This window comes from Cavia porcellus, unplaced genomic scaffold (assembly GCF_034190915.1).
Source record: "Cavia porcellus strain 051 isolate PalLab524CR breed Dunkin Hartley unplaced genomic scaffold, mCavPor4.1 scaffold_20, whole genome shotgun sequence".
Taxonomy (NCBI): Eukaryota; Metazoa; Chordata; class Mammalia; order Rodentia; family Caviidae; genus Cavia; species Cavia porcellus.
In genome coordinates this window covers 62,270,532-62,294,916 of record NW_026947503.1, presented here as the reverse complement: position 1 = coordinate 62,294,916, position 24,385 = coordinate 62,270,532, and the positions used below count along the sequence as shown (strand labels likewise).

At 44.4% G+C, this 24,385-nt stretch overlaps 1 protein-coding gene and 1 long non-coding RNA gene across 13 annotated transcripts in view; one reads left to right on the top strand and one right to left on the bottom strand.

Annotated features, from left to right (window-relative positions):
* Positions 1-24,385, top strand: part of Dlgap1 (DLG associated protein 1) — a 758,966-nt gene that overhangs the window by 441,219 nt on the left and 293,362 nt on the right. For 5 of the 12 annotated variants that reach the window (XM_063231907.1, XM_063231906.1, XM_063231905.1 and 2 more), the window contains exon 4: positions 13,385-14,431. In XM_063231907.1, coding sequence (XP_063087977.1) covers positions 13,457-14,431 — 975 coding nt within the window. In that variant the 5' untranslated portion in view covers positions 13,385-13,456. Of the gene's footprint in view, positions 1-13,384; positions 14,432-18,160; positions 18,315-18,578; positions 18,784-24,385 lie in introns of those variants that run through there. The other 7 variants (XM_003464460.4, XM_005001241.4, XM_063231911.1 and 4 more) reach the window with 5 other exon arrangements.
* Positions 21,441-24,385, bottom strand: part of LOC134471832 (uncharacterized) — an 8,097-nt gene continuing 5,152 nt past the window's right edge. Inside the window, exon 3 of the long non-coding RNA XR_010041526.1 lies at positions 21,441-21,701. This is a non-coding gene — a long non-coding RNA (uncharacterized LOC134471832). The remainder of the gene's footprint in view (positions 21,702-24,385) is intronic.

The following is a 24,385-nucleotide window of genomic DNA, read 5'->3' as shown; positions in this document are numbered from 1 at the left end:
CTGCATTGTGTGAGGCTGAGGAGGAGAATTCCGAGTTGGAGTCCAGCCTGGGCAATTTAGGGACTCGGTGAGACCCTGTCCCCTAAAAATAGGGTTGGGGAGGTAGATCAGTGCCAACGCCCTGGATTCAATGTCCAGTTCCACAACTAGGAAAAGAACAGCTACCTAATTTGATGGTTTATTGAATGAACCCAGAGCCCACCATATATAGAACGAGAAGTCTTCCCTGACGACTCCAGCCAGCTAACTGCCGTGTTCTATAAAAACATCGTATCTGCAAAGAAGCCGGGTGGCTTTTGCAGTGGTAGCTCAGGTGTCTCTGACCCAACCTAGGAGGAGAAGGAAGAGAAGGAAGCGGAGGAGGAAACATTGTCATCATCCTCGGCCCCTCAGCTTCCTGGTGGGCAGATGAGGCAGTGAAGGGGGCTTCAGTGATTCACCCTGGTCACTGATCCAGTGCTGGGTCAGCACAGATCTCAGCTAGTGCAGTGCCCACACGAATTCACATGACACCCACCCAATACAAAGATTGTCCATGTGTTTATACATTAACACATTTTGTACATGAAAATGTCTCCTTTCCTAAGCCCGAAATTTCCTCCCATGTGTGTACCTGACCACCACTGACAGAGCTCCCGCTGTGTTTGGGAGGCTTGCCCAGGAAATGCTGCTGGGAAGCTGGGGTTCCCCTGCAGAAGGTGTGGTCCATGGGGACCTCTGCCTGTGGGAGATGAGGGGCAGCAGGGATGTGCAGGGCCCCATGGAAGCCCTGGGACAGAAGACTGAAGCACATGCTGACCCTGCCTACAGGCTTCAGCAAAGCCTGACCCCCAAAAGTGTCAACTGAGCTTGGGAGTGAAGGAAAAGCTTGTGTTGGACCTACTGCAGGAAGGGGTGATGTGTGTTCTGGGAAAAATCAAAGAATCCAGTTCAAATGTTCTCAAAACATGACTGACCTCCGAGACAGCCGGGGAATGGTGAGAAAGGCAACCTCCATGGGCAAGTCCAGCAATCTGGTCCAGAGTCAGCTACCCTACTAATCCCCTTCCTCACTCAAGTTTGAGAACCACTGTGATGATCCACTGATGGAAGGAAAGATACATCTGAACAAACCATCCATATCCTACAGAATGGAGCTCTCTGGATAGATGGAAATTCAACACCCGTACTGTAACTTGCTTTTACAAAGGATTTAAGTGATGTATGATGTTGCATGTGTCACGAAAAAGAATGTAGTGAGGAGCTAAGGGAAATATAGTGAAAGTAGAGAAAAAAACAAATAATACACTAATAATTGACCCTTTCCTTTTTTACCAGGAATTCCCCAACTACCATATGGCACCCACATTAGGGGCTGCACGTGCTGGCTGCTATGAAAACAAACTCATCTGACAAAAGTAGTATAGGTACCCCAAGATGGAAAGCAGATGTTAACATGTGGTTTTGCTAGCCCTGAAACACGAAGGGGACTTGTCCCCCACCCCCGCCCCAGCTCCTTTCCTATGCTAGCCTTCAGGTCTACCAGCTTCATAGTGAAAGCCAAAGCCAGGGTAAATGTCCTCACACAGGCCAGGGCTCAGTGTCTAAGGCAGCGCATGAAAGGAGCCCACTGGCAGGACAGACAACAAGGTCAAGCTTATGGCTCTCAGGCAGTCTTGGCTCACCTCAGAAGAACAGCATCAAAGACTACATCTGAGGTCGAAGGGGCTGCCTTCAAAAAGTCAGAAGACAGAGAGAGTGTTTTAAGCTGACTGGAATATGAAGTAGACCTTGCATACTCTGCTCAGAGCCTATTTTGGACCCATGTTCTGCTCTGAACTAGCTCGGCCTCTGAACCAAGGTGTCTTAGTGCTCCTTAATTTTTGCATCATTTGAACTTCTTGTCTCCAAACCTTCTTACTTGGCACATTCCACATGCGGCGCGTACCACACAGCCTAATGCTTGATTAGATCCTGACTTGTATTATTCTCTGATTGTTCAGGTTGATGTGATTTATTTTCTCAACTAGATTGTAAATTAGATATGGCTTGTTATTTCCATGTTTCCTTCAGCAGGGAATCTTTGAAGAGGAGGCTAAGTTCATACCTATTCATGAAGGCAAAGTAAAACTTCTAGGAAGGCAGGAATGTTTCAGAGACACAAAACCAAAGCAATGAAAAGCTAGGAGTCCGGGATTGCTGGACCATGGGGTGAGGGGTGAGGACACGGATCACAAATGCCCCACCTTCGGGTCATATCAAAAGGGTTAGACTATCTCATAAGGCTGTAGGGACTGGGGAGAATGTAGAGGTAACAAATGATGGACATGGTATTTACATGTCCACTCAAAGCCTCATGCCCCAAAAGTGGGGGTTTTAGAGGTGGCTGGTTCTTGGGTGTGTGATGCTGGGATTCAGAGTGTGTGCTAACTAAGTGGGTTTAGGATGTGCATAGATGTGGAGAATGGAAACCTCACCCTGGGTGCGGGTGGCAGCGAGGTTTGTAGCCTGGATGGAATAGAAAGAACAGAGGTTAGGCGGACTTGCTTGCCACTGCTGCTGCTTGCTGCCTTCCGCCTGCCATGCCATGAGCTCTTTCTCCTCTGTGATGCCCCTTGGCCATGAAACTGTACCTTGGATCCAGCTGACTATGGGCTGGAACCTCTATAAACCGTGATCTAAATAAACCTCTCCTCCTTTAATTTATGAGTGTCAATTATTTTGTCCAAGCAATGACAAAAGTAACTAAGACAACATTACAGATTTTTCTATGATGGAAAAGGTGTCTCTGTGTGTGTGTGTGTGTGTGTGTGTGTGTGTGTGTTAGAAGTAATTAGAAGAGTCATTACAGCATAATAGTTAAGAGCATGCTGCCATCCAAATTTACTGTGTGATCTCAGACAAGTGATTTAGAATTTCAAAATCTGTTTTTATATTCATACAGACAATACAGTAGTCCTTTCTGTCCATAGTTTCATTTTCCATGATTTCCTTTACCCACAGTCAACAATGATCTGAAAATATTAAATGGAAAATTCCATGAGTGAACAATTCATGCTTTTGCATTTGTGTGCTGCTCTAAGGAGCGTGATGAAATCTCTCCCAGCCCTGCTGCGTCCTTCTCAGGGGGTGAATTGTGCCTTTGCCCAGAGTATGCATGTGGCAGATGCAACCTGCCTGTTGGTTTCCCATTAGCTATCTCAGCTACCCGGCTTGCTGTGAAGGTATAACTCTGCCTCTGCTCAAGGACCCCTTCTTTTATTTTACCATGACTCTTAAGTGCAAGAGAGTGATGCTGTCCATTCTGATATGCTGCAAAGAAGTCTTAAAGTGCTTCCTTTAAGTGACAAGCTGGACGTTCTCAATAAGGATAGGAAAAGGCATATGGTGAGGTTACTTCAAAGAGTACATTACTGTTTGCATCTCTTACTCTGCCCAATTTATAACTTTACCTTTATCATAGATGTCAGTGTAGGGGAAATAACCAGTACACATAGGGTTTGGTACTACATAATAGAGGTTCCAGGCATATGAAGAGGTCTTAAAGGGACCTCTGTGGATCCTCTGTGGATAAGGGAGCACAGTCCTGTTCCTACCACGGAGGGTTATTTTGTTTTTTGGGTTTTAGTTTTTGGTTTTTTGTTTAAAGAGATTAAAAGAACACAAACGTTTTCACAGAGGATTGTTTTGTACGAGATAATGCATTTCCAACAGTCCCCATTGCCTGGACCCCAGGTGCTCAGGCATTTTGGTAAAGATGATGATGGCTAGAGACACGGAGACCATTCCTTCTTATTCACTTTCTGTTCCTTGGTCACCGTTGTTCTCTTTCCAACCAAGTCACTGATGAGAAATTGTCGGTGTCGCTCCCGGCCGGCAGGAAGAACACACGACAAGATCTGGCAGTGGCTAGGCTCTCTTTATTTTCCTTCTCCGCACAGTCTGCCCCGGGATTCTTCCCGGCCGAAGCCTCAACCGGTCCGCTCCCCGCGGCTCCTTCCGTGCTTCTTTCTCTACAGTCTGTCCCGAAGCCTCTACCGGTCCGCTCTCCGCGGCTCCTTCCGTGCTTCTTCTCTACAGTCTGTCCCGAAGCCTCTACCGGTCCGCTCTCCGCGGCTCCTTCCGTGCTTCTTCTCTACAGTCTGTCAGTTGTTGCTAGGCAGACTATCTTACAGAGCGGGTTGTTTACCAAGCAGGAAGCAGGAGATAAGCGCCATCTTAGCACACTCGATGGGAGGGGTAATCTAGCTCAGGCTTTGCTCTTTCTTACTGGCCTCACGTCCGCCAAGTAAGGCGACCGGGCTCGGCCGCGGCTCCCAACAAGAAATAGTGAGTTCAGGGGCTTGAGAACCAGGATGCAATTCCTAATTAGCTTTGGGGCTAGAGCCCGAGACTGGACAGCAGCAATTTGTCCCGCCACCTTTCCCATTCCAGTGACACTCAGCAGACACTGTGCAAAAAAGCCAAAAGACAGAAGCCTTCATCCTTGGTTTGTATGTTCCAATGGGTGGCACAGAAGGGTCCAAGAAAAGGGCACTGCAGCAGCTGGTAAAGCAAGGCTTGACCTGCAGTGTCTCTTGTAGTTAGGGAGCAGGGGGCCATGAGGACTGATGGAGCTGGAGAGTGTGGAGGGGAAGCAGCAGCAAAGGAAAGGAACACCACTTGAGCCATCTGAAAGCTAAACGATAGTTTCATTAAAGAGCCAGTGAATTAAATTCATGGGCATCGATTCGATTTGCCTGCAGGCCAGGACACTAAAAGCATAGATTGACTCCAGCCTCACAGGGTGACACTCTATCTGTCGAAACTTTCCTCAAGGGCTTTAAGCCTCAAATATTTTTGTCTCTGCTGCAGCAAAAGTGCTTTCAGGAGGTTTCTTTATAGTGAATTCATTTATTTAAAATTTAAAATTCAGAGTAGAAATTTTCAGGAGAAGAAAGACCTAAATGGAAAGATCTTAGGAAGGAGTTGGATTGCTTGATAAGCAATGAGGCACTTTAAAAATGATGGGAAGACCAAAGTACAGGGAAGGAGCGGTGTCTGAGAGATCAGAAGCTAATTGCCAGTAACAACAACCACAGAACAATAGAAGCCCGAAAAGCTCCAAACAGAATCCCACTGAATGCTAAAAATGGTGGCTGGGGAGCCTGCCCTTCTCTGCCCCTCCTCCGAGCTGTCTGCTGGCCTCTTTCTCATGCAGGCGAGCCATGGTGAGAGTTTTGAAAGAGGGAATGGAAAATCCGAATGAGAGCATAATTTGTCAGAGCCAGCAGACTCTTAAACCAGCTTCCACCCACTCTGACAGGGTCCTGGTGAGGCTGACTCACACTGGGTCTCACTTGGTGTAGACCACCCTGCTGATGGTTCCAGCGGGCCTGTCCTCTCCTCAGCTGTGAAGAGGGTCCCCTTTCCAGTATTGAGTAAGTCTCGTAGGCCAACGTGGATGGCTCCCTCTGCAGATTAATTCAAGATTTCAGCCACCCCAAGCAGGGAGCCGCCTGACTGGACATTTCTGCTTCTTCCTCTGGGGCCACATGGCTTCGGGATGACTCCTCTCCCCTCTCTCTGCACTGCTTCCTCTGCAGTGCCCTTGGCCTTGAGGTGGTTTCACAGCAGGCAACTCTGGCTTCACTCTTCCCCTTGACCTTGCAGATAAGCCCACCAGGATCCAGTGACTCTAAGATACTCCCACTGAATCTCCCAGGTTGCACATCTGATTAGCTCAGTTAGACCTCTCCATGGATGCCCTCAGTTTAGTCTTCAAACCCTGTTCCGTGAGCATAGAGAATGTGGTGGCCACCTTCCCAGCCCGGGGGGACACCCTCAGCAGATGCCATGGACAGGGAAGAGCTTCCAAAAGCAGGTGTCAGTTACAGAGCTACCACAAAAATGGCCTCCTTATGGAGACTCCTGGGGCTTCTATACACAGTAGATTTGTATAACAAACTTCATAAAGAAAAATAACAGCATATTACCAAAAGGACTTTAGAAGAGAAAATTTGACTCAGGTAAATGTATCTGTAATCTGGCTATGAAATTGCTTGTCTAGGCCAGAACATGTTCTCAAGACTCCTTAGCTATAAGAGAGACACAGACAAAAATAACCTGGTTTTGCATCAGAGGCTATTTCTACCGCCTCAAGTAGTATAGTGTTGATTGTCACAATTTTACTTCCCTGCGTCCAGCACAGCTGTCCTGAGAGCCCATTAAACAGCTTTAGCCTACCATTTTCCTTGAATCCCTCAGATTCATCAATGGCTTCTAAATTTTTCCGAGTTTTTTAAATAAACAGTTAATTTTGCCTGCTATTGAATATTCTGCCCATATCAATTGCCCCTCTGTAAGATAAGATGTCCTCCTTCCCACAATGTCTCCAGGAGGACCACTGGCCATGAAGGTCATGGTGACCCTATTCTCTTAGCTGACACCCACGGGAACCCATCTGGAGCCCTAGCTGAGGCTGCTCTGGAGGCCACCCTGCTCTGGAACACCAAGAAAAACAATTTCAAGTCATCAAGTTCCCGTAGACTCAGGACTGTCACCTCTACCTTCCTCAATCCAAAATAATGTAACAGTGTTTTACAGTTTTCTACCTGCATTATCCATGTATGAAAATCCTCTCCTAAATCCTTTGACATTTGGGTCAACCCGTGATAAGTACACACCAGTGGTAACATGCCCCACTAGCCACTTCTCAGGAGACTATAACCTACTGTTTTATTTTCAAATACTGTTATGCAAGTGCTTTTTTCAAGCTTTGTATGGAGACAAAGGTGACTGTAATTATGTTCCCTACTGTGACCAAATTGGAGAAGGTTCAAGTTGTTGCTTCATTTTGGTTTTTGTACAATTTCGTGTCCTTTCAAAGGAAAATAGCTCCAAAGGCATCTATTTGCAGGAGCAGGCTGATGGAAGGAGGTATTCACAAACAAAATCAAACTGCAGATGATGAGGGTAGCAATTAATGTTAATGAAAAGTCAAAATGCATTCCGCAACTCTAAAATGGCTTGGCATTGTGCTTTGTGAAATATAATTGGCATATTTCAGGCTGTGCTTAGTCAAGTGTTCTAATAGTATTTCTGTGCTTTTAAGTACACAACTGTATTAGTCCAGTTTTGTTACTATAATGAAATACCTGAGGCTCAGTCCTTATAAAGAAAAGAAGTTTATTTAGCCCACACTTCTGGAGCCTAAATCTCTAAATAATATAGTACCAGTTTCCATTAGGGGCCCTTTGGCTACATCACCTTGTGGCTAATGGCACCACTATAGCAGGAGCAGGAGAGGTCCCATAAAGAGACGAGAAGTAGGATGGGGGGAGTGTCAAGACCTGGCCCTGCCTCTTAAAAGTGAAGGCTCTCCAAAGATGAAGCCTGGGACAGACACTCAAGCCATAGCCATGTGTGAAAATCTCCAAGTAAAAAAGCCTGGAAAAGCAGAAGATAGCATTGTTACCCTTGGCAACTATAATTCAAATCATACCCCCGAAGGTTTACTCACGATCGCCCCCTCTGTTATTGCCCACAATGCCATGGCCTCATTTTCAAAGGTGCATTCCTGAGATCCATTCTTAAAGTAAGTTTATTTAACATAACTTGCTTGTTGAGTGATCAAATCGGTCATCATTTTCGGTCTCCATGTTATTGGGTTTTATCATAAGTGAAGGAAACATTACTCATAAAAATCTGCTCTTTGGTGCAAACAATTGTTTTTTGCAGAAAAAGCCTGTCGGTGTTCGGCCTGTGTTGGGAGCATGCCTGTGTGGGTCAGGGGTTGGACATGGGAAACTCCGCCCTCTGGGCGCCAAGGGCTCCTTCCTCTCCTTCAGATTCTCCCACCCACTTCCCCAGGAAGAAGTAACTGCTTCTTTTTGAACTTCTTGCTCTCTGCCCTCAATCCTTTCTCTAAGAACAAGCAAAGACATCCTGGGGCATGCATGGCCGTGCCCAGTGGAGTACACCCCAACAGAGCTCGGCATGGCCTGGTCCTCCTCAGCACTGGGCTCAGATGCGTGTGTCAGGAAACAAAGTGACAGAAAGCAAAATAACAGCTGCATAGACAAAATAGGTGTCTGTTTCACTGCACGTAAACAAGTGGGGACGTGTCTGGGGCCCGCTTGGTCTGGACTTCCACAGGGGCCAGCACTTTTGCTTTGCGCCTCTCTCCCTCCTTTGACTATTGTTTCCACCTCCTGGGACAAGCTTGCTGCTCAGCCGACTCCTCAGATCTCTGTTCCAGCCAGGAAATGAGGAAAGGGGAATATGGCCTTCCTTTAGAGAGCTTTCCCAGAAACTGCATGGGCCACTTCCAGTTACATCCCACTGGTCACGAGGAGTCACCTGTGGCCATCGAGCAAGACTGGGAAATGCGGTCACTCTTCAGGGTTCACTTTGTACTCTTTGGTAAGAGCATCCTTCCTTCCTCTTCAGCTGAATGAGACAGCAGTCACCAGCAGGTCATGTGACTTGACCCTGAAAAGAGGTGGACAATTCCTCTTCCGATGCCTCCACCAGGTTCTTTCCAAAGCAAGTTGTGATTGCTCACCTGTCAACCCTAAGTGAGACAGGGAAAGGCATTCAGCTGCCTCTTCCCTCCGCAGGAAAAGGAAAATCAAGAACAGCTGCTCTAAATAAAGAGTTACACAAACCTCAGAATGAGAGGAGGCCTAGCCACCTTGGCAAGGCTGTTTTCCCTTGTCAGCATCTTCTTGGATGCAGTTTGTTTGTTTGCTTCCTTGGGTCATACACTGCCTGCCTTGATGATTCCCTTCTGCAGCACTTGGTCGTTCTTACCTTAGTCTTCCTGTGTGCAGCCGCGCTCCCCCTCCATGTGTGGGGGCTCTGTAAGGTGGCGGGACTGCATCCATCTCTTGGTCATCAAGGCCATCAAGAGACTGTCTGAGCCAAACATTAGGACAAGTGACCTGATGGTACATTGAACGCATAATTTTAAAGTCATCGTGAAAAAAAAGATTAGGGATAATCACTGTAGCCATGGAAACCCTCATGCAGGCATATTGACCGCACTCCACGTCCCTTAAAGACAGAAAGGGCAATTCTTCTTTCTGTCTTTGTGTTAGCTCACTGACGTCTAACTCAGGGACCTGCAGCTTTCCTCTAAGAATGGGAAAAATAAGGCAAATCACCAGTGAACTTTATTTACAGTGATCTCACACCTCTCTCACACACACCCTAAGCCGTGGCCAGCAGGGATGCGTGAGATGCCTTTGGTCACCTTTGGGCAGCAGATCATGGGTTGCTGACTGGAGATAAAGCTCAGCGAATGCCTTGGTGGCCATCGAGATGGCTTACAAACATCATTAGGAGAGGGAAAAAGAGAAGTGACAGAGGGAAATATGCTGTAAAAGGATGTTCAGAGTCAGACCAAGGAAAATGAAGGAAGAGACCAGAAAAACCAAGACCCTGTGTGGACATCAGAGACCACTGTCCAGCCATTATCAGTGGCAGCTGCTCCTGCTCATCAGGAAGCCACTGGATAGGTGGCTGTCCTTTATCATTGCAAATTGACGTTTTCCTTTGAAAATGACAAGGAGGTAGAAGAGGGTTACAATTATCTACAGAAAGAACCAGTATATTACTAAGTCATTTATTTGACCTTGACAAAAATTTAGCATATATAAATGTTTATGATTGTTTAATGCCATTTTTATGACCTTGTCCATATCATAGGGGGAAAAAAGACCAAATTTTAAAATATTAACAAGAAAGCCAGCAAACTTATGGATCTTGGTGCAATTACTTATGCCCTAAGAAAGTATAGGTACTTTTCACTATGTTGAAATTTTAGTAACGAGCATACAATTTGTGTTTAGTTTATGGAAATTATCGTGAGTTACATCATTTAACTTGTCATTAATGTCCTTAAAAGACTCTTCATTTGCTCTGCTTGTCCTAAGCTGACATCATCTTTCAGAAAATGCTGCTCATATACTAAAGATAATTATTGAAAACTCATTTAAAATAATCTTGTACATTTTGGAGTAAATATGTATAACTCATGTTTTCAGCCTTTGCCAGTTTCACATTTTATTTAGTACAAAATATCTACCTAAGCCCTAGCTGCTTAAAATTAAAGTTTGAAGCAATATCCCCTGTTATTTTATGTTGAGATTCCAATCTGTGTAATCATAGGCCTTAATATGTGGCTATAAACCTGCTGTATTACTGTGTTTGTTTTTAAATTCACATTTAAATGGTTAAAATGCCTTCTATGGGACCTGCCTTGCAGAGACAGACTTTCCCCTATATCACTTCATGCCACAGTTTTGCTAAAAACAGGTGTTTGTCTCTTAAATAGTTGCTCAGTGCATCCTGCTCTTAGGATCGTAACTTCATAGGAAAACAGCCCAGTTTTTCCTTTCTCATGAGAGTCTCTTCCATGAGAAGGTTTTATTCACAGGCTTTTCATCTTGTTATAACCTGAACTCCACAAGGCCATGCACTAAAGCTTTTAAGGCACTATTGAGATGTGGTAGAACTTTTAAGAAGCAAATCCTAGCGGACGGAAGTGAAGTCATTGGGGGAGGGCCTTGGAGGGGACTTTGGGACCATTAGGCAAGCAGCTTCTCTACTATGTGCCCCCTCCATAAGGTCTTGTGCTACCCTAAGGATCAGGGCCAAGTGACCATGAACTGAAACTTCTTAAACCATGAGCTAAAATAATCCTTCCCTCTTTTAAATTGTTATCTGATGTATTTATCACAATCATGGTGGGGGGAGCTTACAAAGACACTGATCAACAGATCTTCTGAGTGGGTATCATGTGATCATGAAGCCAGGAAAACTCCCCAGACTTTAATTTCCAAGCAACGATAGCTTCAAAAGTTGGGATATTAATCCCAGGAACTCTGGTTAACAAGAGGCCCGCGTTTGTATGGAGAAACATTCGCTCCCCTGCCTACCTTGACTCACTGGGAAAACCACTGAATTCGTCCCTACTGCTTCTCAGACACCTTTCCCTTGGGTCTGGCCCTTCCCTTGCCACATAACCATGTTTCTTTGAGCAGATGCTACTCATATCGCAGCATGGACCACTGCGGGAAATTTGCATTAGTGAACTAAGTCACTGCACACGTGATTGACTGTATTCCCACCATTATATGGGGTGACACTTGGCTAGACACTGGGTAAGTGAAATAAGTCTCTACACTCAGAAGCTCATACAGGAGGCTAATTTCAAAGGACTCCAGTGGTTAAAGCCTCACGTCCACTGTCCTGAGCTACTAGTCCAGAGAGTGAGAAAGAGGAGGAGGAAAGGAGCTTCAAAGAGCATGCACAGAGATCGCTGACACTTGTAAGCCCACAGATGCATGGTGTCCCACAAAGTAGACAAGACCCTGCTATTCAAGAGTCAATGCCTTTCTTCATAAAGTCAGAGGTCAGTGTTTTATTGTTTAACCAATTATCCATTTATCTTTCTCTCTTTAAATATCTGAAATAACATTTGTCATGTTTTGGAAAGTCACATCTTTCCAGGACAGCTCTTATTATGACAATTTTTATATTGTGATGAGCTTTTTAAAAAATGGGTTCTAATAGAACCTCATTCGGCACCTGAGTAACACAAGTGAGAATCAAAAGAAGATACTCTGCCCCATGGAACCAAAAGTGTCTGCTGCTGAAGCATGGGGAAGACCAGAGGTTGGGTATGAACTTGCCATGAATTCCCACCATGGGGCTCTGCAGGTCACCTTCAAGCTGGTCTGAAATTTATACCTAGTCTTCCACCCACACTCCTGGGCACTTTTCAAAGACCTTGCCTTTGGGCATTTTTCTATCACTTGTGAAAATTTAATCAGAAACCTTAAAGCAGTGTTGTGACAAAATACCTGAGAAGAATAAACATAATAAGGAAAAAGGATTTTTGGGCTCATGGTTTGGGTTTCAGTCTATAGTGTCTCGGCCCTATGTGGGCAGGCAGAACATCATGGTGGAGAGGAGACTTGTCCATCTCAGGGAGGTCAAGAAATGAGAGAAAGGAAGGGCCAGGGTCACATTATCCCCTTCCAGAGCACACTCAGCGACCTACATCCCTCCAGCTAGGGCTACTTCCTAAGTTCCACCACCTGCCAGTAGCATCACAGGTTGGAGACCAAGCCTTCAACAAATGTACATTTGTGGACATCTACAATCCCAACCTTAACCAGGAAGAGGAGATACCACGATCCTTAGGTTAGTCAACTCAAGCCCACTTTTGATTTACCTGCACTTAGCTTGCTTAGAGGATGCCCTGGACCCTCAAATGACCAAAAGAAACTGACAAACTCTCTCTATATCTCAGATTTACTTGCCAATTACTTCTCTCAACGCTGATGAACAGGGGGGTCCATGTTTGCATGCTATAATTGTTCCTACAAAATTCCAAACAGAAGACTTGTGGTAGAAGATAGAAATTTATAGCCTAAAGATGTAAAATACCATTGGCTTTCTTTCATTCATCTTGTGTTCCACTCACATTTTTGTGCCTACTTAGGTAGTGCTCTCTCTACAGGGCTACCTCAGTGCCACACAGGGGGTCATAAAAGTGTCAGTAAACCTGGCTGTGAGGAACTTCACCTAGAAGAGACAGTCAGAAATAATTGTGCAGTTTCTGTGAATGTGCATTAGATAGCACGAAAGGACAAGATTCTCTCTGCCAGGGCTGCCAACAAAGGCTTTCCACAGGAGCCTTTGTGTATGTAAGCTTTAGGGTTAAAATATAGTTTAGGATAAAATCAGAGAAGTAAAGGAGAGAGACAGCCAGTTATTGGAATGATAGAGACAGAGTTACTGTGCTAATCACTTCCCTCTGGCTGGAGCAGTATACCTGCCATCCATTGCTTAGAAGAGAAGTTTACATTGGCTCACTGTTTCAGAACATTCAGTCCATGGTACACTGGCTCCAAGGTGGAACAGCACGGTGCAAGGGTATGGCAGAGAAAATTTGCTGTCTCACGCAGTCAGGAAGCAGTGAACTGAGGGAGGACATGGGTGGAGAATGCACCTTACCAGATCAGGCTTGGAGTGAACCCCATCTTCTGGCCAGGCTCCTCCTTTTGACAGTACATTCAGCTACAAAGTCTTCCATGGACAAATCCACTGGTAAATACAGCACTACCATGATTCAGTCACCCTCCAAAAGCCCCATCTCCAAATGCATGAGACTTTTGGGGAACAGTTTAGATCTAAAACCATCACATACTCCTTCAGACAATTTGTTGAACATTTAGCATCTTATGCTTTCCTTTTTCCATACTTTTTCCAACAGTGCGGTGCCGCTGTTCTGGAGAGGGCGGTCAATTTCTGCCAGTAACCCTGCCCCAGTGGCAGGCAGCACCCTCAAATGAGCAGCGTGGGGGCACCCAGGAAGCACTAACCATGTTTCCTCTCTTGTTCATTCCATCAGGCCTTCACCCAAGACGGGTCCAGAACTTAAGGCCGGGGTGCCCATGCCCCCCGCGGTTGCCCGCCATCAGCAATGAAAGGGTTATCCGGCAGCCGCAGCCATCACCACGGGATCACCTGCGACACGGCCTGCGACGCGCTGTCCCACCACTCGGACCGCAAGCCATACCTGCTGAGCCCGGTGGAGCACCACCCCGCCGACCACCCCTACTACACACAGCGCAACTCCTTCCAGGCGGAGTGCGGGGGCCCCTTCAGCGACCCCCTGGCCAGCAGCACCTTCCCCCGCCGGCACTACGCCTCGCAGCAGGAGCTCAAGGACGAGTGCGCGCTAGTGCCCCGCACACTGGCCACCAAGGCAAACCGCATCCCTGCCAACCTGCTGGACCAGTTTGAGAGGCAGCTACCCCTCAACCGGGATGGCTATCACACGCTGCAGTACAAGCGCACCGCCGTGGAGCACCGCAGCGACAGCCCGGGGCGCATCCGGCACCTGGTGCACTCGGTGCAGAAGCTCTTCACCAAGTCGCACTCGCTGGAGGGGCCGTCCAAGGGCAGCGTCAATGGAGGCAAAGCCAGCCCCGATGAGACGCAGACCGTGCGCTATGGCAAGCGCAGCAAGAGCAAGGAGCGCAGGGTGGAGCCCAAAACCCGGGCCAACGCCACGCCCACCTCCACCTCCTCACCCGGCTGGTGGAGTTCAGACGACAACCTGGACGGAGACGTGTGCATCTACCACACGCCCTCAGGCGTGATGACCATGGGCAGGTGCCCCGACCGCTCGACCTCCCAGTACTTCATGGAGGCCTATAACACCCTCAGCGAACAGGCGGTCAAGGCCTCCCGCAGTAACAGTGACGCCAAGTGCTCCACCTGCGCCAACCTGCCCGTCAACCTGGACGCCCCACTCCTGAAGAAGAGCGCCTGGTCCTCCACCCTCACCGTGAGCCGGGCCCGCGAGGTTTACCAGAAAGCATCTGTGAACGTGGACCAGGCCGTGGTGAAGTCTGAGTCGTGTCAGCAAGAACGCTCCTGCCAGTATCTGCAGGTACCATTTCTATGTCAAGGAATGGATGCTTAGAAGTCGGGCCTGGTTCGTGTGATCTTTTCTTCTGGGTCCTGGGTTTGGCTGTTGTCAGTGCGAATTTGAGCAAATTAGGTAACGTCTCAGTGACTGCGTGTTGGTTCCAGCTAGGCAAAGGCAAGAAAACAAATGCTACCACCTTCATCCAGTTATCTTACAAGATGGGAGACTGTGCTTTGCAAAGCCGTCCTACACCGAGGCAGGGAGCTATTCCCGGCTTGTATTCCTCTCTTGTCTGAGTAGTCATGCAATGGGGAGGAGAGGGGAGTGCAGTCAACAAAGAATTTTAAAATAAACCTAACTTTTTTTTTCAAAAGTAAACAGTGATCTTGGGAGTTGGGGAAAGAGTTTAATTAGATCTATTCAAGGTTTTAATTTTTTTCCTTAATTGTAAAATTCGGCATGAAGCTATTAGTTTGAGGAAATTGGTCTACAACTACACCACTGTAATGGTCATGACCGTCACCAGCAGTGACCACACCCCTGCCAACCCATTCCCAAAGCCTCACACAGCTGGATGACGAGTGCAGATGCAGCCAGTTTGGATAAGCACAGATAAGCACAGCTGCAGAGGCCTAGGACAACACAGAAGAGGAGGATCGGGTGGAGGGGGCAGCATCTGCACAATGAAATACAATTAGTGTCAGCATGTAAATCCCACACAGGCAAGACCCAAGTGGGCTGTGCTTTCTCTGCAAGGTCTTCTTGTGATTTTCCCTTCCATCTCCAGGTCACTGAAGCTAGATCGAACCTGGGTAAAATTAAGGGCATGATGGGGGCAGGGTGTCTTTCCTCCACCATTTTAACTTTTCCCAAGACAAACCCTCCCTGTGAATGACTAGCAGATGTTTTTATTTCAGAGTATTTTTACTCTGTTCTTTCCTGCTATCTCTATCTTTAAAAAAAGAAAAAAAAATTTACTGGACTCTAAAAATATGACACTTCCAGCTTAAGAAAAAATGTAAGGAAAAGTTCTTAGACCATGAGATGTGCCTCTTTTTGCCCTCTTTGGACTCCTCACAGATAAGGCTCCCTTGAGAGTGCTACCCTAAGTCCCAAGAAAGCTCCAGGGTGACAGTACCTAGGTAAGGACAGGCCAGAGCCCACTCCTGATGGTTAGAAGGCTGTATGTAGTTTTCACAATTCCAGGGTCAGTATTTCCAACCAGAGGTGTGTTGTCTAATTTATTGTGAGGTTACTGCACATGTTTAGTAAATTATTGAAAACGGTTAAAATTTTTCAAGCTAAATGGATCATTTAATCTAATTAGAATAGAAAAAAGCAGCCTCAAAGGAAAACGGAAGCATAGTGGCTTCCACCAGTAGCATGTGATGGAGATGGAACTAGAACTCAATTCTCTTTACAGGAAAATGCAGATAAAAGATTTAGAAATCATTAAGCACCTAAACATCATCCACCCTGAAAGTATTTTGAAAAGAATACTTGTCTTAAAGAAAGATGGAAATTCTATTTTCAAATAATTTATCTTCTGTTAGACCAGTTTTTTAATGTATTTAATTTTACTTTTTACTTTTAAAATTATATTTATTGGTACATTTTAGGTATGTATAGTGATCACATTTATCAGAGGGAATTTGTACCTGTCTATAACACAATTTTTAAAATGATGGGAAAATATGGAAGAAAGTGAAAATGAAAATTTCATAAATAAGGAAGGGGAGCAGGGCTGAAGGAAAGGTAGGGAAATGAGAAAAAACGAATCATGTTAGACTAGTTTTTGAAATGAAATATTTGAAAAAAGTATAAGGAAAACAATAAGATAAAGTAAAGTCCGTTTATACATCACCCAACTCGAGAAATAAAACTCCTAAGTGCAATGGATCACACATATACCTTCCTCAGTCCCATCTTCTTATCTTTCTCCCTTGAGTAATAACTGCTCTAACTTTCCTGCCCAAATGCCTTGCTTTATATCCCGAGATTGTTGAAAACTGGGGTAAAATTAGTATTGTCCACTTTACATTGGACAATAAGTAACCCTGACTGTGTTAGTTTAAACTTTTAAGTGTAAACTGAACTCCAAGCCACCTTATTTAACAAATATTGATATCTATTGCGTTCCTATCCTGTACAAGGCTTCAAGATGGCAAAAACAATCCTCATTCCGCATTTCGGTGGGAGGTGCTGGCATGCTGGTGAATACACAAAATGTAGAGCTGAGTGCTGGGGTTCCCACAAAATCAGAGAAAGAAGAGCAGTGCATTCCCAGGTTGGGGCAGAAGACGCCTCTGAGGTCCCGTCCAGCTCCTTTCTTGCACTGAGGAGATGGAGAGAGAGTCTGTTGTCCTCTGGAAGCTCCTTTCGGGAAATAGCTTAGCCAGCCCAAATCGGCTCCCAAGGAAGAATCTTACTTATAAACTCCTTCTTAGAAGCAAATTTGGAGCAGAGGCTTTTAGGTTTGTTTTGTTTTTGTTTGGTAGTCATACTGGCTTAGTTGCCAACCAGTGTAGAAGCTGGTTTAACATCAGCATCACGAGGTCTACATAGCGGACAACGCCCTGGTTGCCAAGTTCTGCAATGTTTTAGTCCTTGTCTGCACTCACTGCTGGCATGGCTGGGAGCTGTCCTTTCTGCTCTCTGGGCTTCCTTTCTCTGCTTGAAAATGAAGCATTTTGTCTAGAAGGCTACAGTCTCAGTTCATATTTTTGAACTCCTAAGTTCCATATGTCAAAGTACTAATTAAAGCAATTTTCAAGTGTTAGAAGACCTGGGGCTCTCATTTCATCACTGTCTTCCAAAAGAAGATGTTTCTCAAATGATCATCTGATTTGCTCTTTGAAACTCTTGACAGTATTTTTTACAGTCAAAGAAACCAAGGTTTAATAAGTTAGGTTAATAAACTTGCCCAAAGGTACACGGAGTATCAACAACACAGCAGGGCAAAACTGATTCAGCTGCATTCGGAGGCTGAATTCTTCCCACAGAGCAGGCCCAATCCTTGTCCTGTCTAAATACAAAGCAGACACTGGAAGCCACAGGGATGAAATACCTATTTTGTTTTAGAAGCCATGTATATCTATATCTCATGTAGGACTCAAAGAAACTTTGTAAAGAAGGACTACTTTACTTTTGCAGACAACATTAAATACAGAAGCCTCAATCATCTGGCCCAGAAAGCAGAGACAGCACTGGACCCCATCGCTCTCCAATTTCATAATACTGCAGAAATAGAAATCAGTGCATTTCTGTCATGTGTAACCTGTTTTCACTCTATAGCAAATGTATGTGTGCATTTGAGCTCCGGTGTGTGCATGCCACAAAGAGGGTACAGACATGGAATTAGCAGCAGAGTAACTAGTGCAGTGTCACTCACTGGACTGTCCATCGATGTCTCTGATTTGATTTGAGATTGAACAAAGTTCAGTTAATATTCACCAGTAATAGAATATAAACGCTAGCAAATTTCTGGCTTTATAGAATTATCGCTTAGAATTAACTTTCTGTAAGCCACTGCCATAATTCTATAGGAAATGAGAAATCTATGGGAGTTTATCCTGTGCCCCACACAGAATTAGAAATCAGATACTCTCCCTGGGAATCATTGCATGTTCCAGTCAGTACGGTCAATCAGCAGTGTGTGCTCACTCACAAGCTGTTTGAAGTTAATTTAAAAAGAGAGAGACTCTCTTCTCCCCAATATTGTTATTTTTAAATGTCAAGAATCAGATGTCTGCTGTTTAGAACTATTGTACCACTGCCAGTGCCTTTCCGTATCAGGGTTCGGAGCAGGAACATGGATTTGAAGACATTAAAACTGTTTCATTCTCAGTTGAGATGTGATTGGCTTTTATACATTTGGAATAAAGCATTTATGGCACGTCTCAGGGTAAGTGCTAATGGTTAAGTAAATAACAGGCAGAGGGAAAAGGGTCTTGTTTTTGCTTTTAAAAAGCAGAATTCTTGGTTCTCTTTATGCCTCTTTGTGTAAATGTTACGTGTTGTGTGACTGGCATTGAAAGCCATTCAGAAGAGCAAGATTTTCGATTTCCAACTGTTAACCTAAAAGGAAAAAAAAAAGATCCCTTCAAATCATGGATTTTTTTTTTGCATTCATGCAGCAGCTGAAACAGGAAAAGGGAAACAAAACGCTCTCGGGTAGAAGTAGAGAGAGAGACACACACACAGAGAGAGAGAGAGAGAGAGAGAGAGAGAGAGAGAGCAAGCCAGAGCCCGGCAAGACAGCACTCTCAGAAATGAAATTGTAGGAGAGCAAAATGATCGACCTCTTTAAGGCTGAGTGGGTTTCTTCAGTGTGTGTGCAAGTTTCAAGAAATGGACGCACTGACCAGGTTTGGGTATAACTCTTTTGGTACTTTGTGTGTGCTGAGTACATGTTGTTCGTGTGAGTGGGGTTTTCTTGGAGGTGGGGAGGCAATTTAGGAAGGGTGGTTTTAGTATTTTGCTATTTTATGTCTTCTCTAAACAATGGTTAGCAAAACTGAAAGAGCTTGTGAACTAATGTCTGTTTCAGTGGCAAGAAAACGGGTGGGGACATCAGTCAGCTACCTGCAAGTCTGTGTTCCCACAGGCTTCATGAGCCGGTAACTGGCACGATCTAGGCTGCTGTGTGCTGTTGGGGGACATTGTGAGCTGGTGACTGAAATGTGATCCGCCGTTTTCTTGGACAGGAATCCTGGTACTTACTGTTCCTGTGAAAAATTACAATTTCTGGATGATTGGTTTTTGAGGGTAGTTTCTGTTTTGGGGGGAGGGTGTTGTCTTTTGCTTTGCTTTCTCTGTTGTTTAAAGTAAGATTCTACCAAAATCACTGAAGTAGCATTCAGAGCAAGCATGAGCCCAGGAATTTTTTTATTCAGGTGCAGTTTATTTTTCAAATCAGTTTCAAGATTATTTCCATTCTTGCCCTGGAGGAGTTTTCTTTTTCTGGCTGAGTTTTTCCTTCCTCTGGTCTTAAAACATTTGAAATAATACTACTTCAGTACTTCACACTACTTTATGTGAAATTTATGGAAGTATTAATTCTGCTCATGACTTTGGCTACCATAGTGTCTCCATGCTGCCTTTGTCTAAATCTTTGTGAATCACATTAGCCAATGATTTTATTTACTTTTAATTTAAATTGCTTTAATAATCCAGCAAATGAATGCCAAGTATGTTGAATGCATTTCCTATTTGGCTTGCACAGTTTTCTCCTTAGTTTTTCCTGAACTTAACAGAGATTCTTTTCATTGATTAGAATGATGAAGTTACTTCTGCTAACTTTTCGAATCTCTGATTACCTCCAGAATCCTGGCCAGTCTCTCTCTGTCTTTGTCTCTCTGTCTCTGTCTCTGTGTCTCTGTTTCTGTCTCTCTGTCTCTTTCTGTCTCTGTGTGTCTCTTTCTCTCTCTTTGTCTCTCAGTCTCTCTATTTATCTATCTTTCTCTTTCCATAATTCTTGCTACTGCCCATATCCAATAAAAGTGGAGAAAAAGACAGTTAGCAGGACCCAGAAAGATTCAGTAGTTGGCATGAGAAGATCAGAAGTCCTAAAAAAGCCCTCCTGGACATTGTTAAAGAAACTTCACAGTGGTTGGCCAGCTATTTCATTGTTCTAACTAGATTTTCTTCCACACCCCAGAACACTTAGCCACAGCCAGGGGTTTCCGCATGAACACACACTCACTGATCTCACAGAACTTCCATTGACTCTGTGAAGATATAACACTGTTTAGCAAAGAGAAAACAAAAAGCTGGCCCTGGATCTCTCCACGGCTGGTGGACTTCATACCCCCTGTTGCCAGTCTCCTGAGATGCCAATTTACTTGTTTACAAATTAAGGACAGTAACTTGAGGTAATGACTCACCATTCTTTAAGAAAAAGATGTGTCCACTTTAGCCCATGTGAGATCTCTGCATTACAAAACCCTACACAGTGATTTGTGAGCAATAGAACACACTGGCCGCTTGTTTCAGGTTTTTTAGGAACCACCAAAAGATCCTTGCAGTATTGGCAAGCTGACTTTCATTTGTAATGATGATATGTTTTTCACCACTTTGGTTTTAGTTTCAAAGGCAGTAAACATTCATGGAATATTGTGAATCCAGAGTCCAGTGGAATAAATCTTTAAGTTTAGTGTCATCTTTCCTATTTTGGAAGAGCAGTAATTACTGAGATCCTCAATCACAAAGCTTGCTGATGGGAGGTCGAATCACATGGGAAACCATCTGTAGAGTCTACAAAGTTGAAACCTGAAACTTTATGTGCCTCAATCTCTAGTACTGTATAGCAGACATTTCTTGTTGTAGTCCAGGAAAGTTGTGCAGAGAAAAAAAAATCTGTCTTCCAGGGAACACCAGATTACTATTTATTAATAAAGCCCATGAAGACTTATGTGATTTTACTGTGATTTGCATGACTTATATGAAAATTTGACTCGATACTTTTACCTTAGATGCAAAGCCATATGTGCGTGGCTTCACTTCTAGAGCTTGTTTATCTGTTCCACTGCCCATCTTGCCTGCCCCTGCCAGCAGGTTCCTGACTGCCATTTAGAACACTGCAGCACAGGGAGAGACTTTTTTTAAAACCTTATTTTAGTAGATGCATATTTAAGTATGCATTTTTCTCAACCCTGAGACTCAAACCACAGTAGGAAAGTGCATTAATTTTTTTCAATGAATGATTCTCAGTTGGAATGATTTCCAAGCCATTTGATTTTCCAACCGAGTCTTCTGTGTTGTAGCTAAAAGGTAATGATATAAAGAATTACTTAATGACTGTTAAACAGTCGGCAAAAGTTAGAGGAGGGAACATAGTATAAGAAAAGTCATACCACCTACTCCTCGTGTTACTACTCACCTGTCACCCATTTCTGCTATTTTTAACTCTTTTATGTCTTAGAAACTCACATGACTAAGGAGAGACCTCTCCTGGTTTTCTGATCTTTTTAAAACTTTTTTAAAAAAAAAGTTTAGCAATATACTATGCTTTTTTTCCTTTTCTAAGACAAAGAGACTTCTAACCATATTTGCAAACCAGATTTTCTAGACGAGCTGGTCTTTTATTTTGTATACATTAGCTTACTGTTCTGTGTGGTCTGGAGTCTTTGCTCATTGTCCTCGCAGAGTGAGTCCACAGGGCTCAGGTGTGCGATCCTGAAGACCCGCTTGGGAAGCGTAATAACGTGGCCTGGAGGTGACTCTGTCCTGTCCTCAGGGGACAGGTTGGTGGGCATCGCCTCCAAACTGCAGGGCCTGCTGCACCTGTACCCTGAAAGACACATGTGCACATGTGCTATCTGATGGAACAGATACATTTTAAATGTGCTGTTTCATATAACCCATGCAAGAGGAATAAAGCTAGGGTAGGGAAACAGGCTCTTCCTAGAAAACTTGTAACTTTTCTTTCCCAGTGATTACACTGAATTTCATCTCAGGAGTGAGGGGGTCCTGCTCCCCTGCTGTGAGGGTCAAGCAGGTTTTAGTCCCTTTAATACAAAAAGACAGCCACCAAGCATCCAACAACCATGAAAGGAAACAACTTCTGCCCCTGTCCTTTTTAAAAACACAGTTTAATATACACTTACAGTATTCTCTGACTGTTCCTGTGTTCCTGCTCTAAGACTAAAAATCTTAAGGTGTACAATTAAAGGCAGAATTTTTCTTTTCTTCTTTTTTTTTTTTTTCCAAGATGACATGTTTAGAATATCAGGACCACCTCCTTGGAAGGGCATCTTGTTTATCTCCCATTCACAATCCCCCCAGCAGTGTGCTTATCTTCCATCTAATCATCACCCTATAAAAGAAACCTTTGAAATTATTTAGTCCCGCTTGCCTATTTAAAAGTGAGAAAATAAGCCCTAAAAAAAAAATACCTTGACAAGGTCAGTAATCTCAGCAGAGCATGGGCCAGCTGGCTCACTTCCTGATGTCTTAGGCGATCTGGGAAAACCTGCAAGACTTTTCAAAGACCAAAGCATCCATCCTCTCCACATTCTTTTGAAGCAATGGGGTCAAGGCACTAAGAGGCCAGAGAGAGTGGAACTGATCTGAGAGCTAGACTTACACATATTCGTGGTTTGAAAGCTAGTAATAGATGAAGACAGCTGCTAACTGAATAATTTTCAGCAATTTGTAATTCTGTGGCTACAGAATTTAAAAAGACCCGGATGTGTTTCTCCTATTATGTCTAAGTGCCTCCCGCATCTCAGTGGTTGCATTGTGACTAGTAAATCATGTTGCACATGAGCACAAATAGAATAGAGCGGACTCAGATTTGGATATGCAATCTCTAAGCTCTATGCTTCTCTCCCGCTTCTTCCTCCCACTTGGCAGGCAATATCCCTCTGCTCAGTTTCCTGATAAAAATGAACAGAGTCATAACTATGTAGTCAAAGGCCCGGAGGGCTGCAGGCTAACCTCCTGCTCGTTGCATCTAAAATTAAAAAGCAAGTGATTGGGGAGAAGATCTGTGTGTAAAGTTGGAGATGTTGCCCAAAGCACGATAGAGGAGCATCAGTGTGGGTAGCTGTGAGCGTGATAGTATCACATATGAGCCTTTGCAGAACCATATAAATGTATGGTCCTTTATCATTCAATACTGTCTATTGTTGACTGTTTAGCAGTAAAGTTTCATTAAATATATGTGCACAAAAGTCACCTTGAAAGCATATACAAAGTGAGGGTTTCTGGCATAAACCCAAAAGCTTCTGGTTCCATAGATCTGGGGTGATTTATACAGGTAATCCAAAGACCACGCTTTGAGGTAAACTGGCTAATCCTAGGGAACTTCAGGTTTAATTTCTCACTGTTTTTACTGTAGGGGGCAGTAGAGTCTAATTGATGGAAAAAGGACTTCAGATGCTGTGCCTACAATCTTTAATATTAATGCTGACTTCCTGCCTGGCTTGGGGCTGTTTCTACCCCAAACTTGCATTTCTGTTTATTTCAAATGAGCACAGCGGTGCACACCTGTAATCCCAGAAGTCTGGGAGCTGAGAAAGGAAGACACTAACCTGGGCAACTTACCAAGACCCTATCTCAAAATAAAAATAAATTAAGGCTGGGGATGTAGCTCAGTGTAGAGTTCTGCAAAAAATGGGAACAGGTGACCATATCACTGTTTTGATTCAGGTCTTAGGAGGGAAAAGTCACATTTCAAATTGAGGCATGTATTAGAAGCTAAGTACAAAATGTTTTGTAGTTATAAATCCTCAACTATCAGTTTGCTTTCACTCCTCCATGTGTTTTGAAGTCCATAGCACTTTTCTCTGTATGTTTGCTTGATCTGATTTCCCTTAGAAGGGGCCTCACTAGGGGAGCAGACAGCATATGTCGACCTCATGAGTTTCATTAGAGTGGGGTTGGGAGAACTCCTGGGAAAGATGGCCTTCATTTCCTGAAGTCATTTCTTGAGAGTGAAAAGTTCACCAAAAGATCTTGTCATTTTGAGTTATAAGAGTGACATGAAAAATGATAAAGACCCTTCTGTGGGCCCAGCAGGACCTGTGAGGTCACCCAGGACCTGCCGTCCATACTTACAAGGCACCTGCTTCCCCGGCTGTAGGTGTTAACCTGGCTCAAGTGCCTCCAGCAGAAGAGGTGTGCAGAGGAGCCTTCCTGCAGGAACACTCCCTAGTGAGTCCCTTCGAGGACCCCAGCTGCTTCTAATCCCTGAAGAATTCCTGTCTTCTTTTTCTCCTGTCCTTAAGTAGCAGAAGTTTAGCTGGCTTCTGTGTAACTCAGAGTGCCAGGGAAAGTAACTGTCATTTGTTTGCAAATGAAACCTGAGCTGTCTGAAATTGACTCCCCTGCGAAATCGTTCCCCCATAACACTCCTCCAGCCTTCGGGGTGCTTTTAGATGGTTTCCTGTTCTCCTACCTCTTGGAAGCGGTCCATGGCACGCTGAGCAGACACTTTTAGTCAAAAATGCCTATAAATAGCTGATTTTCCTG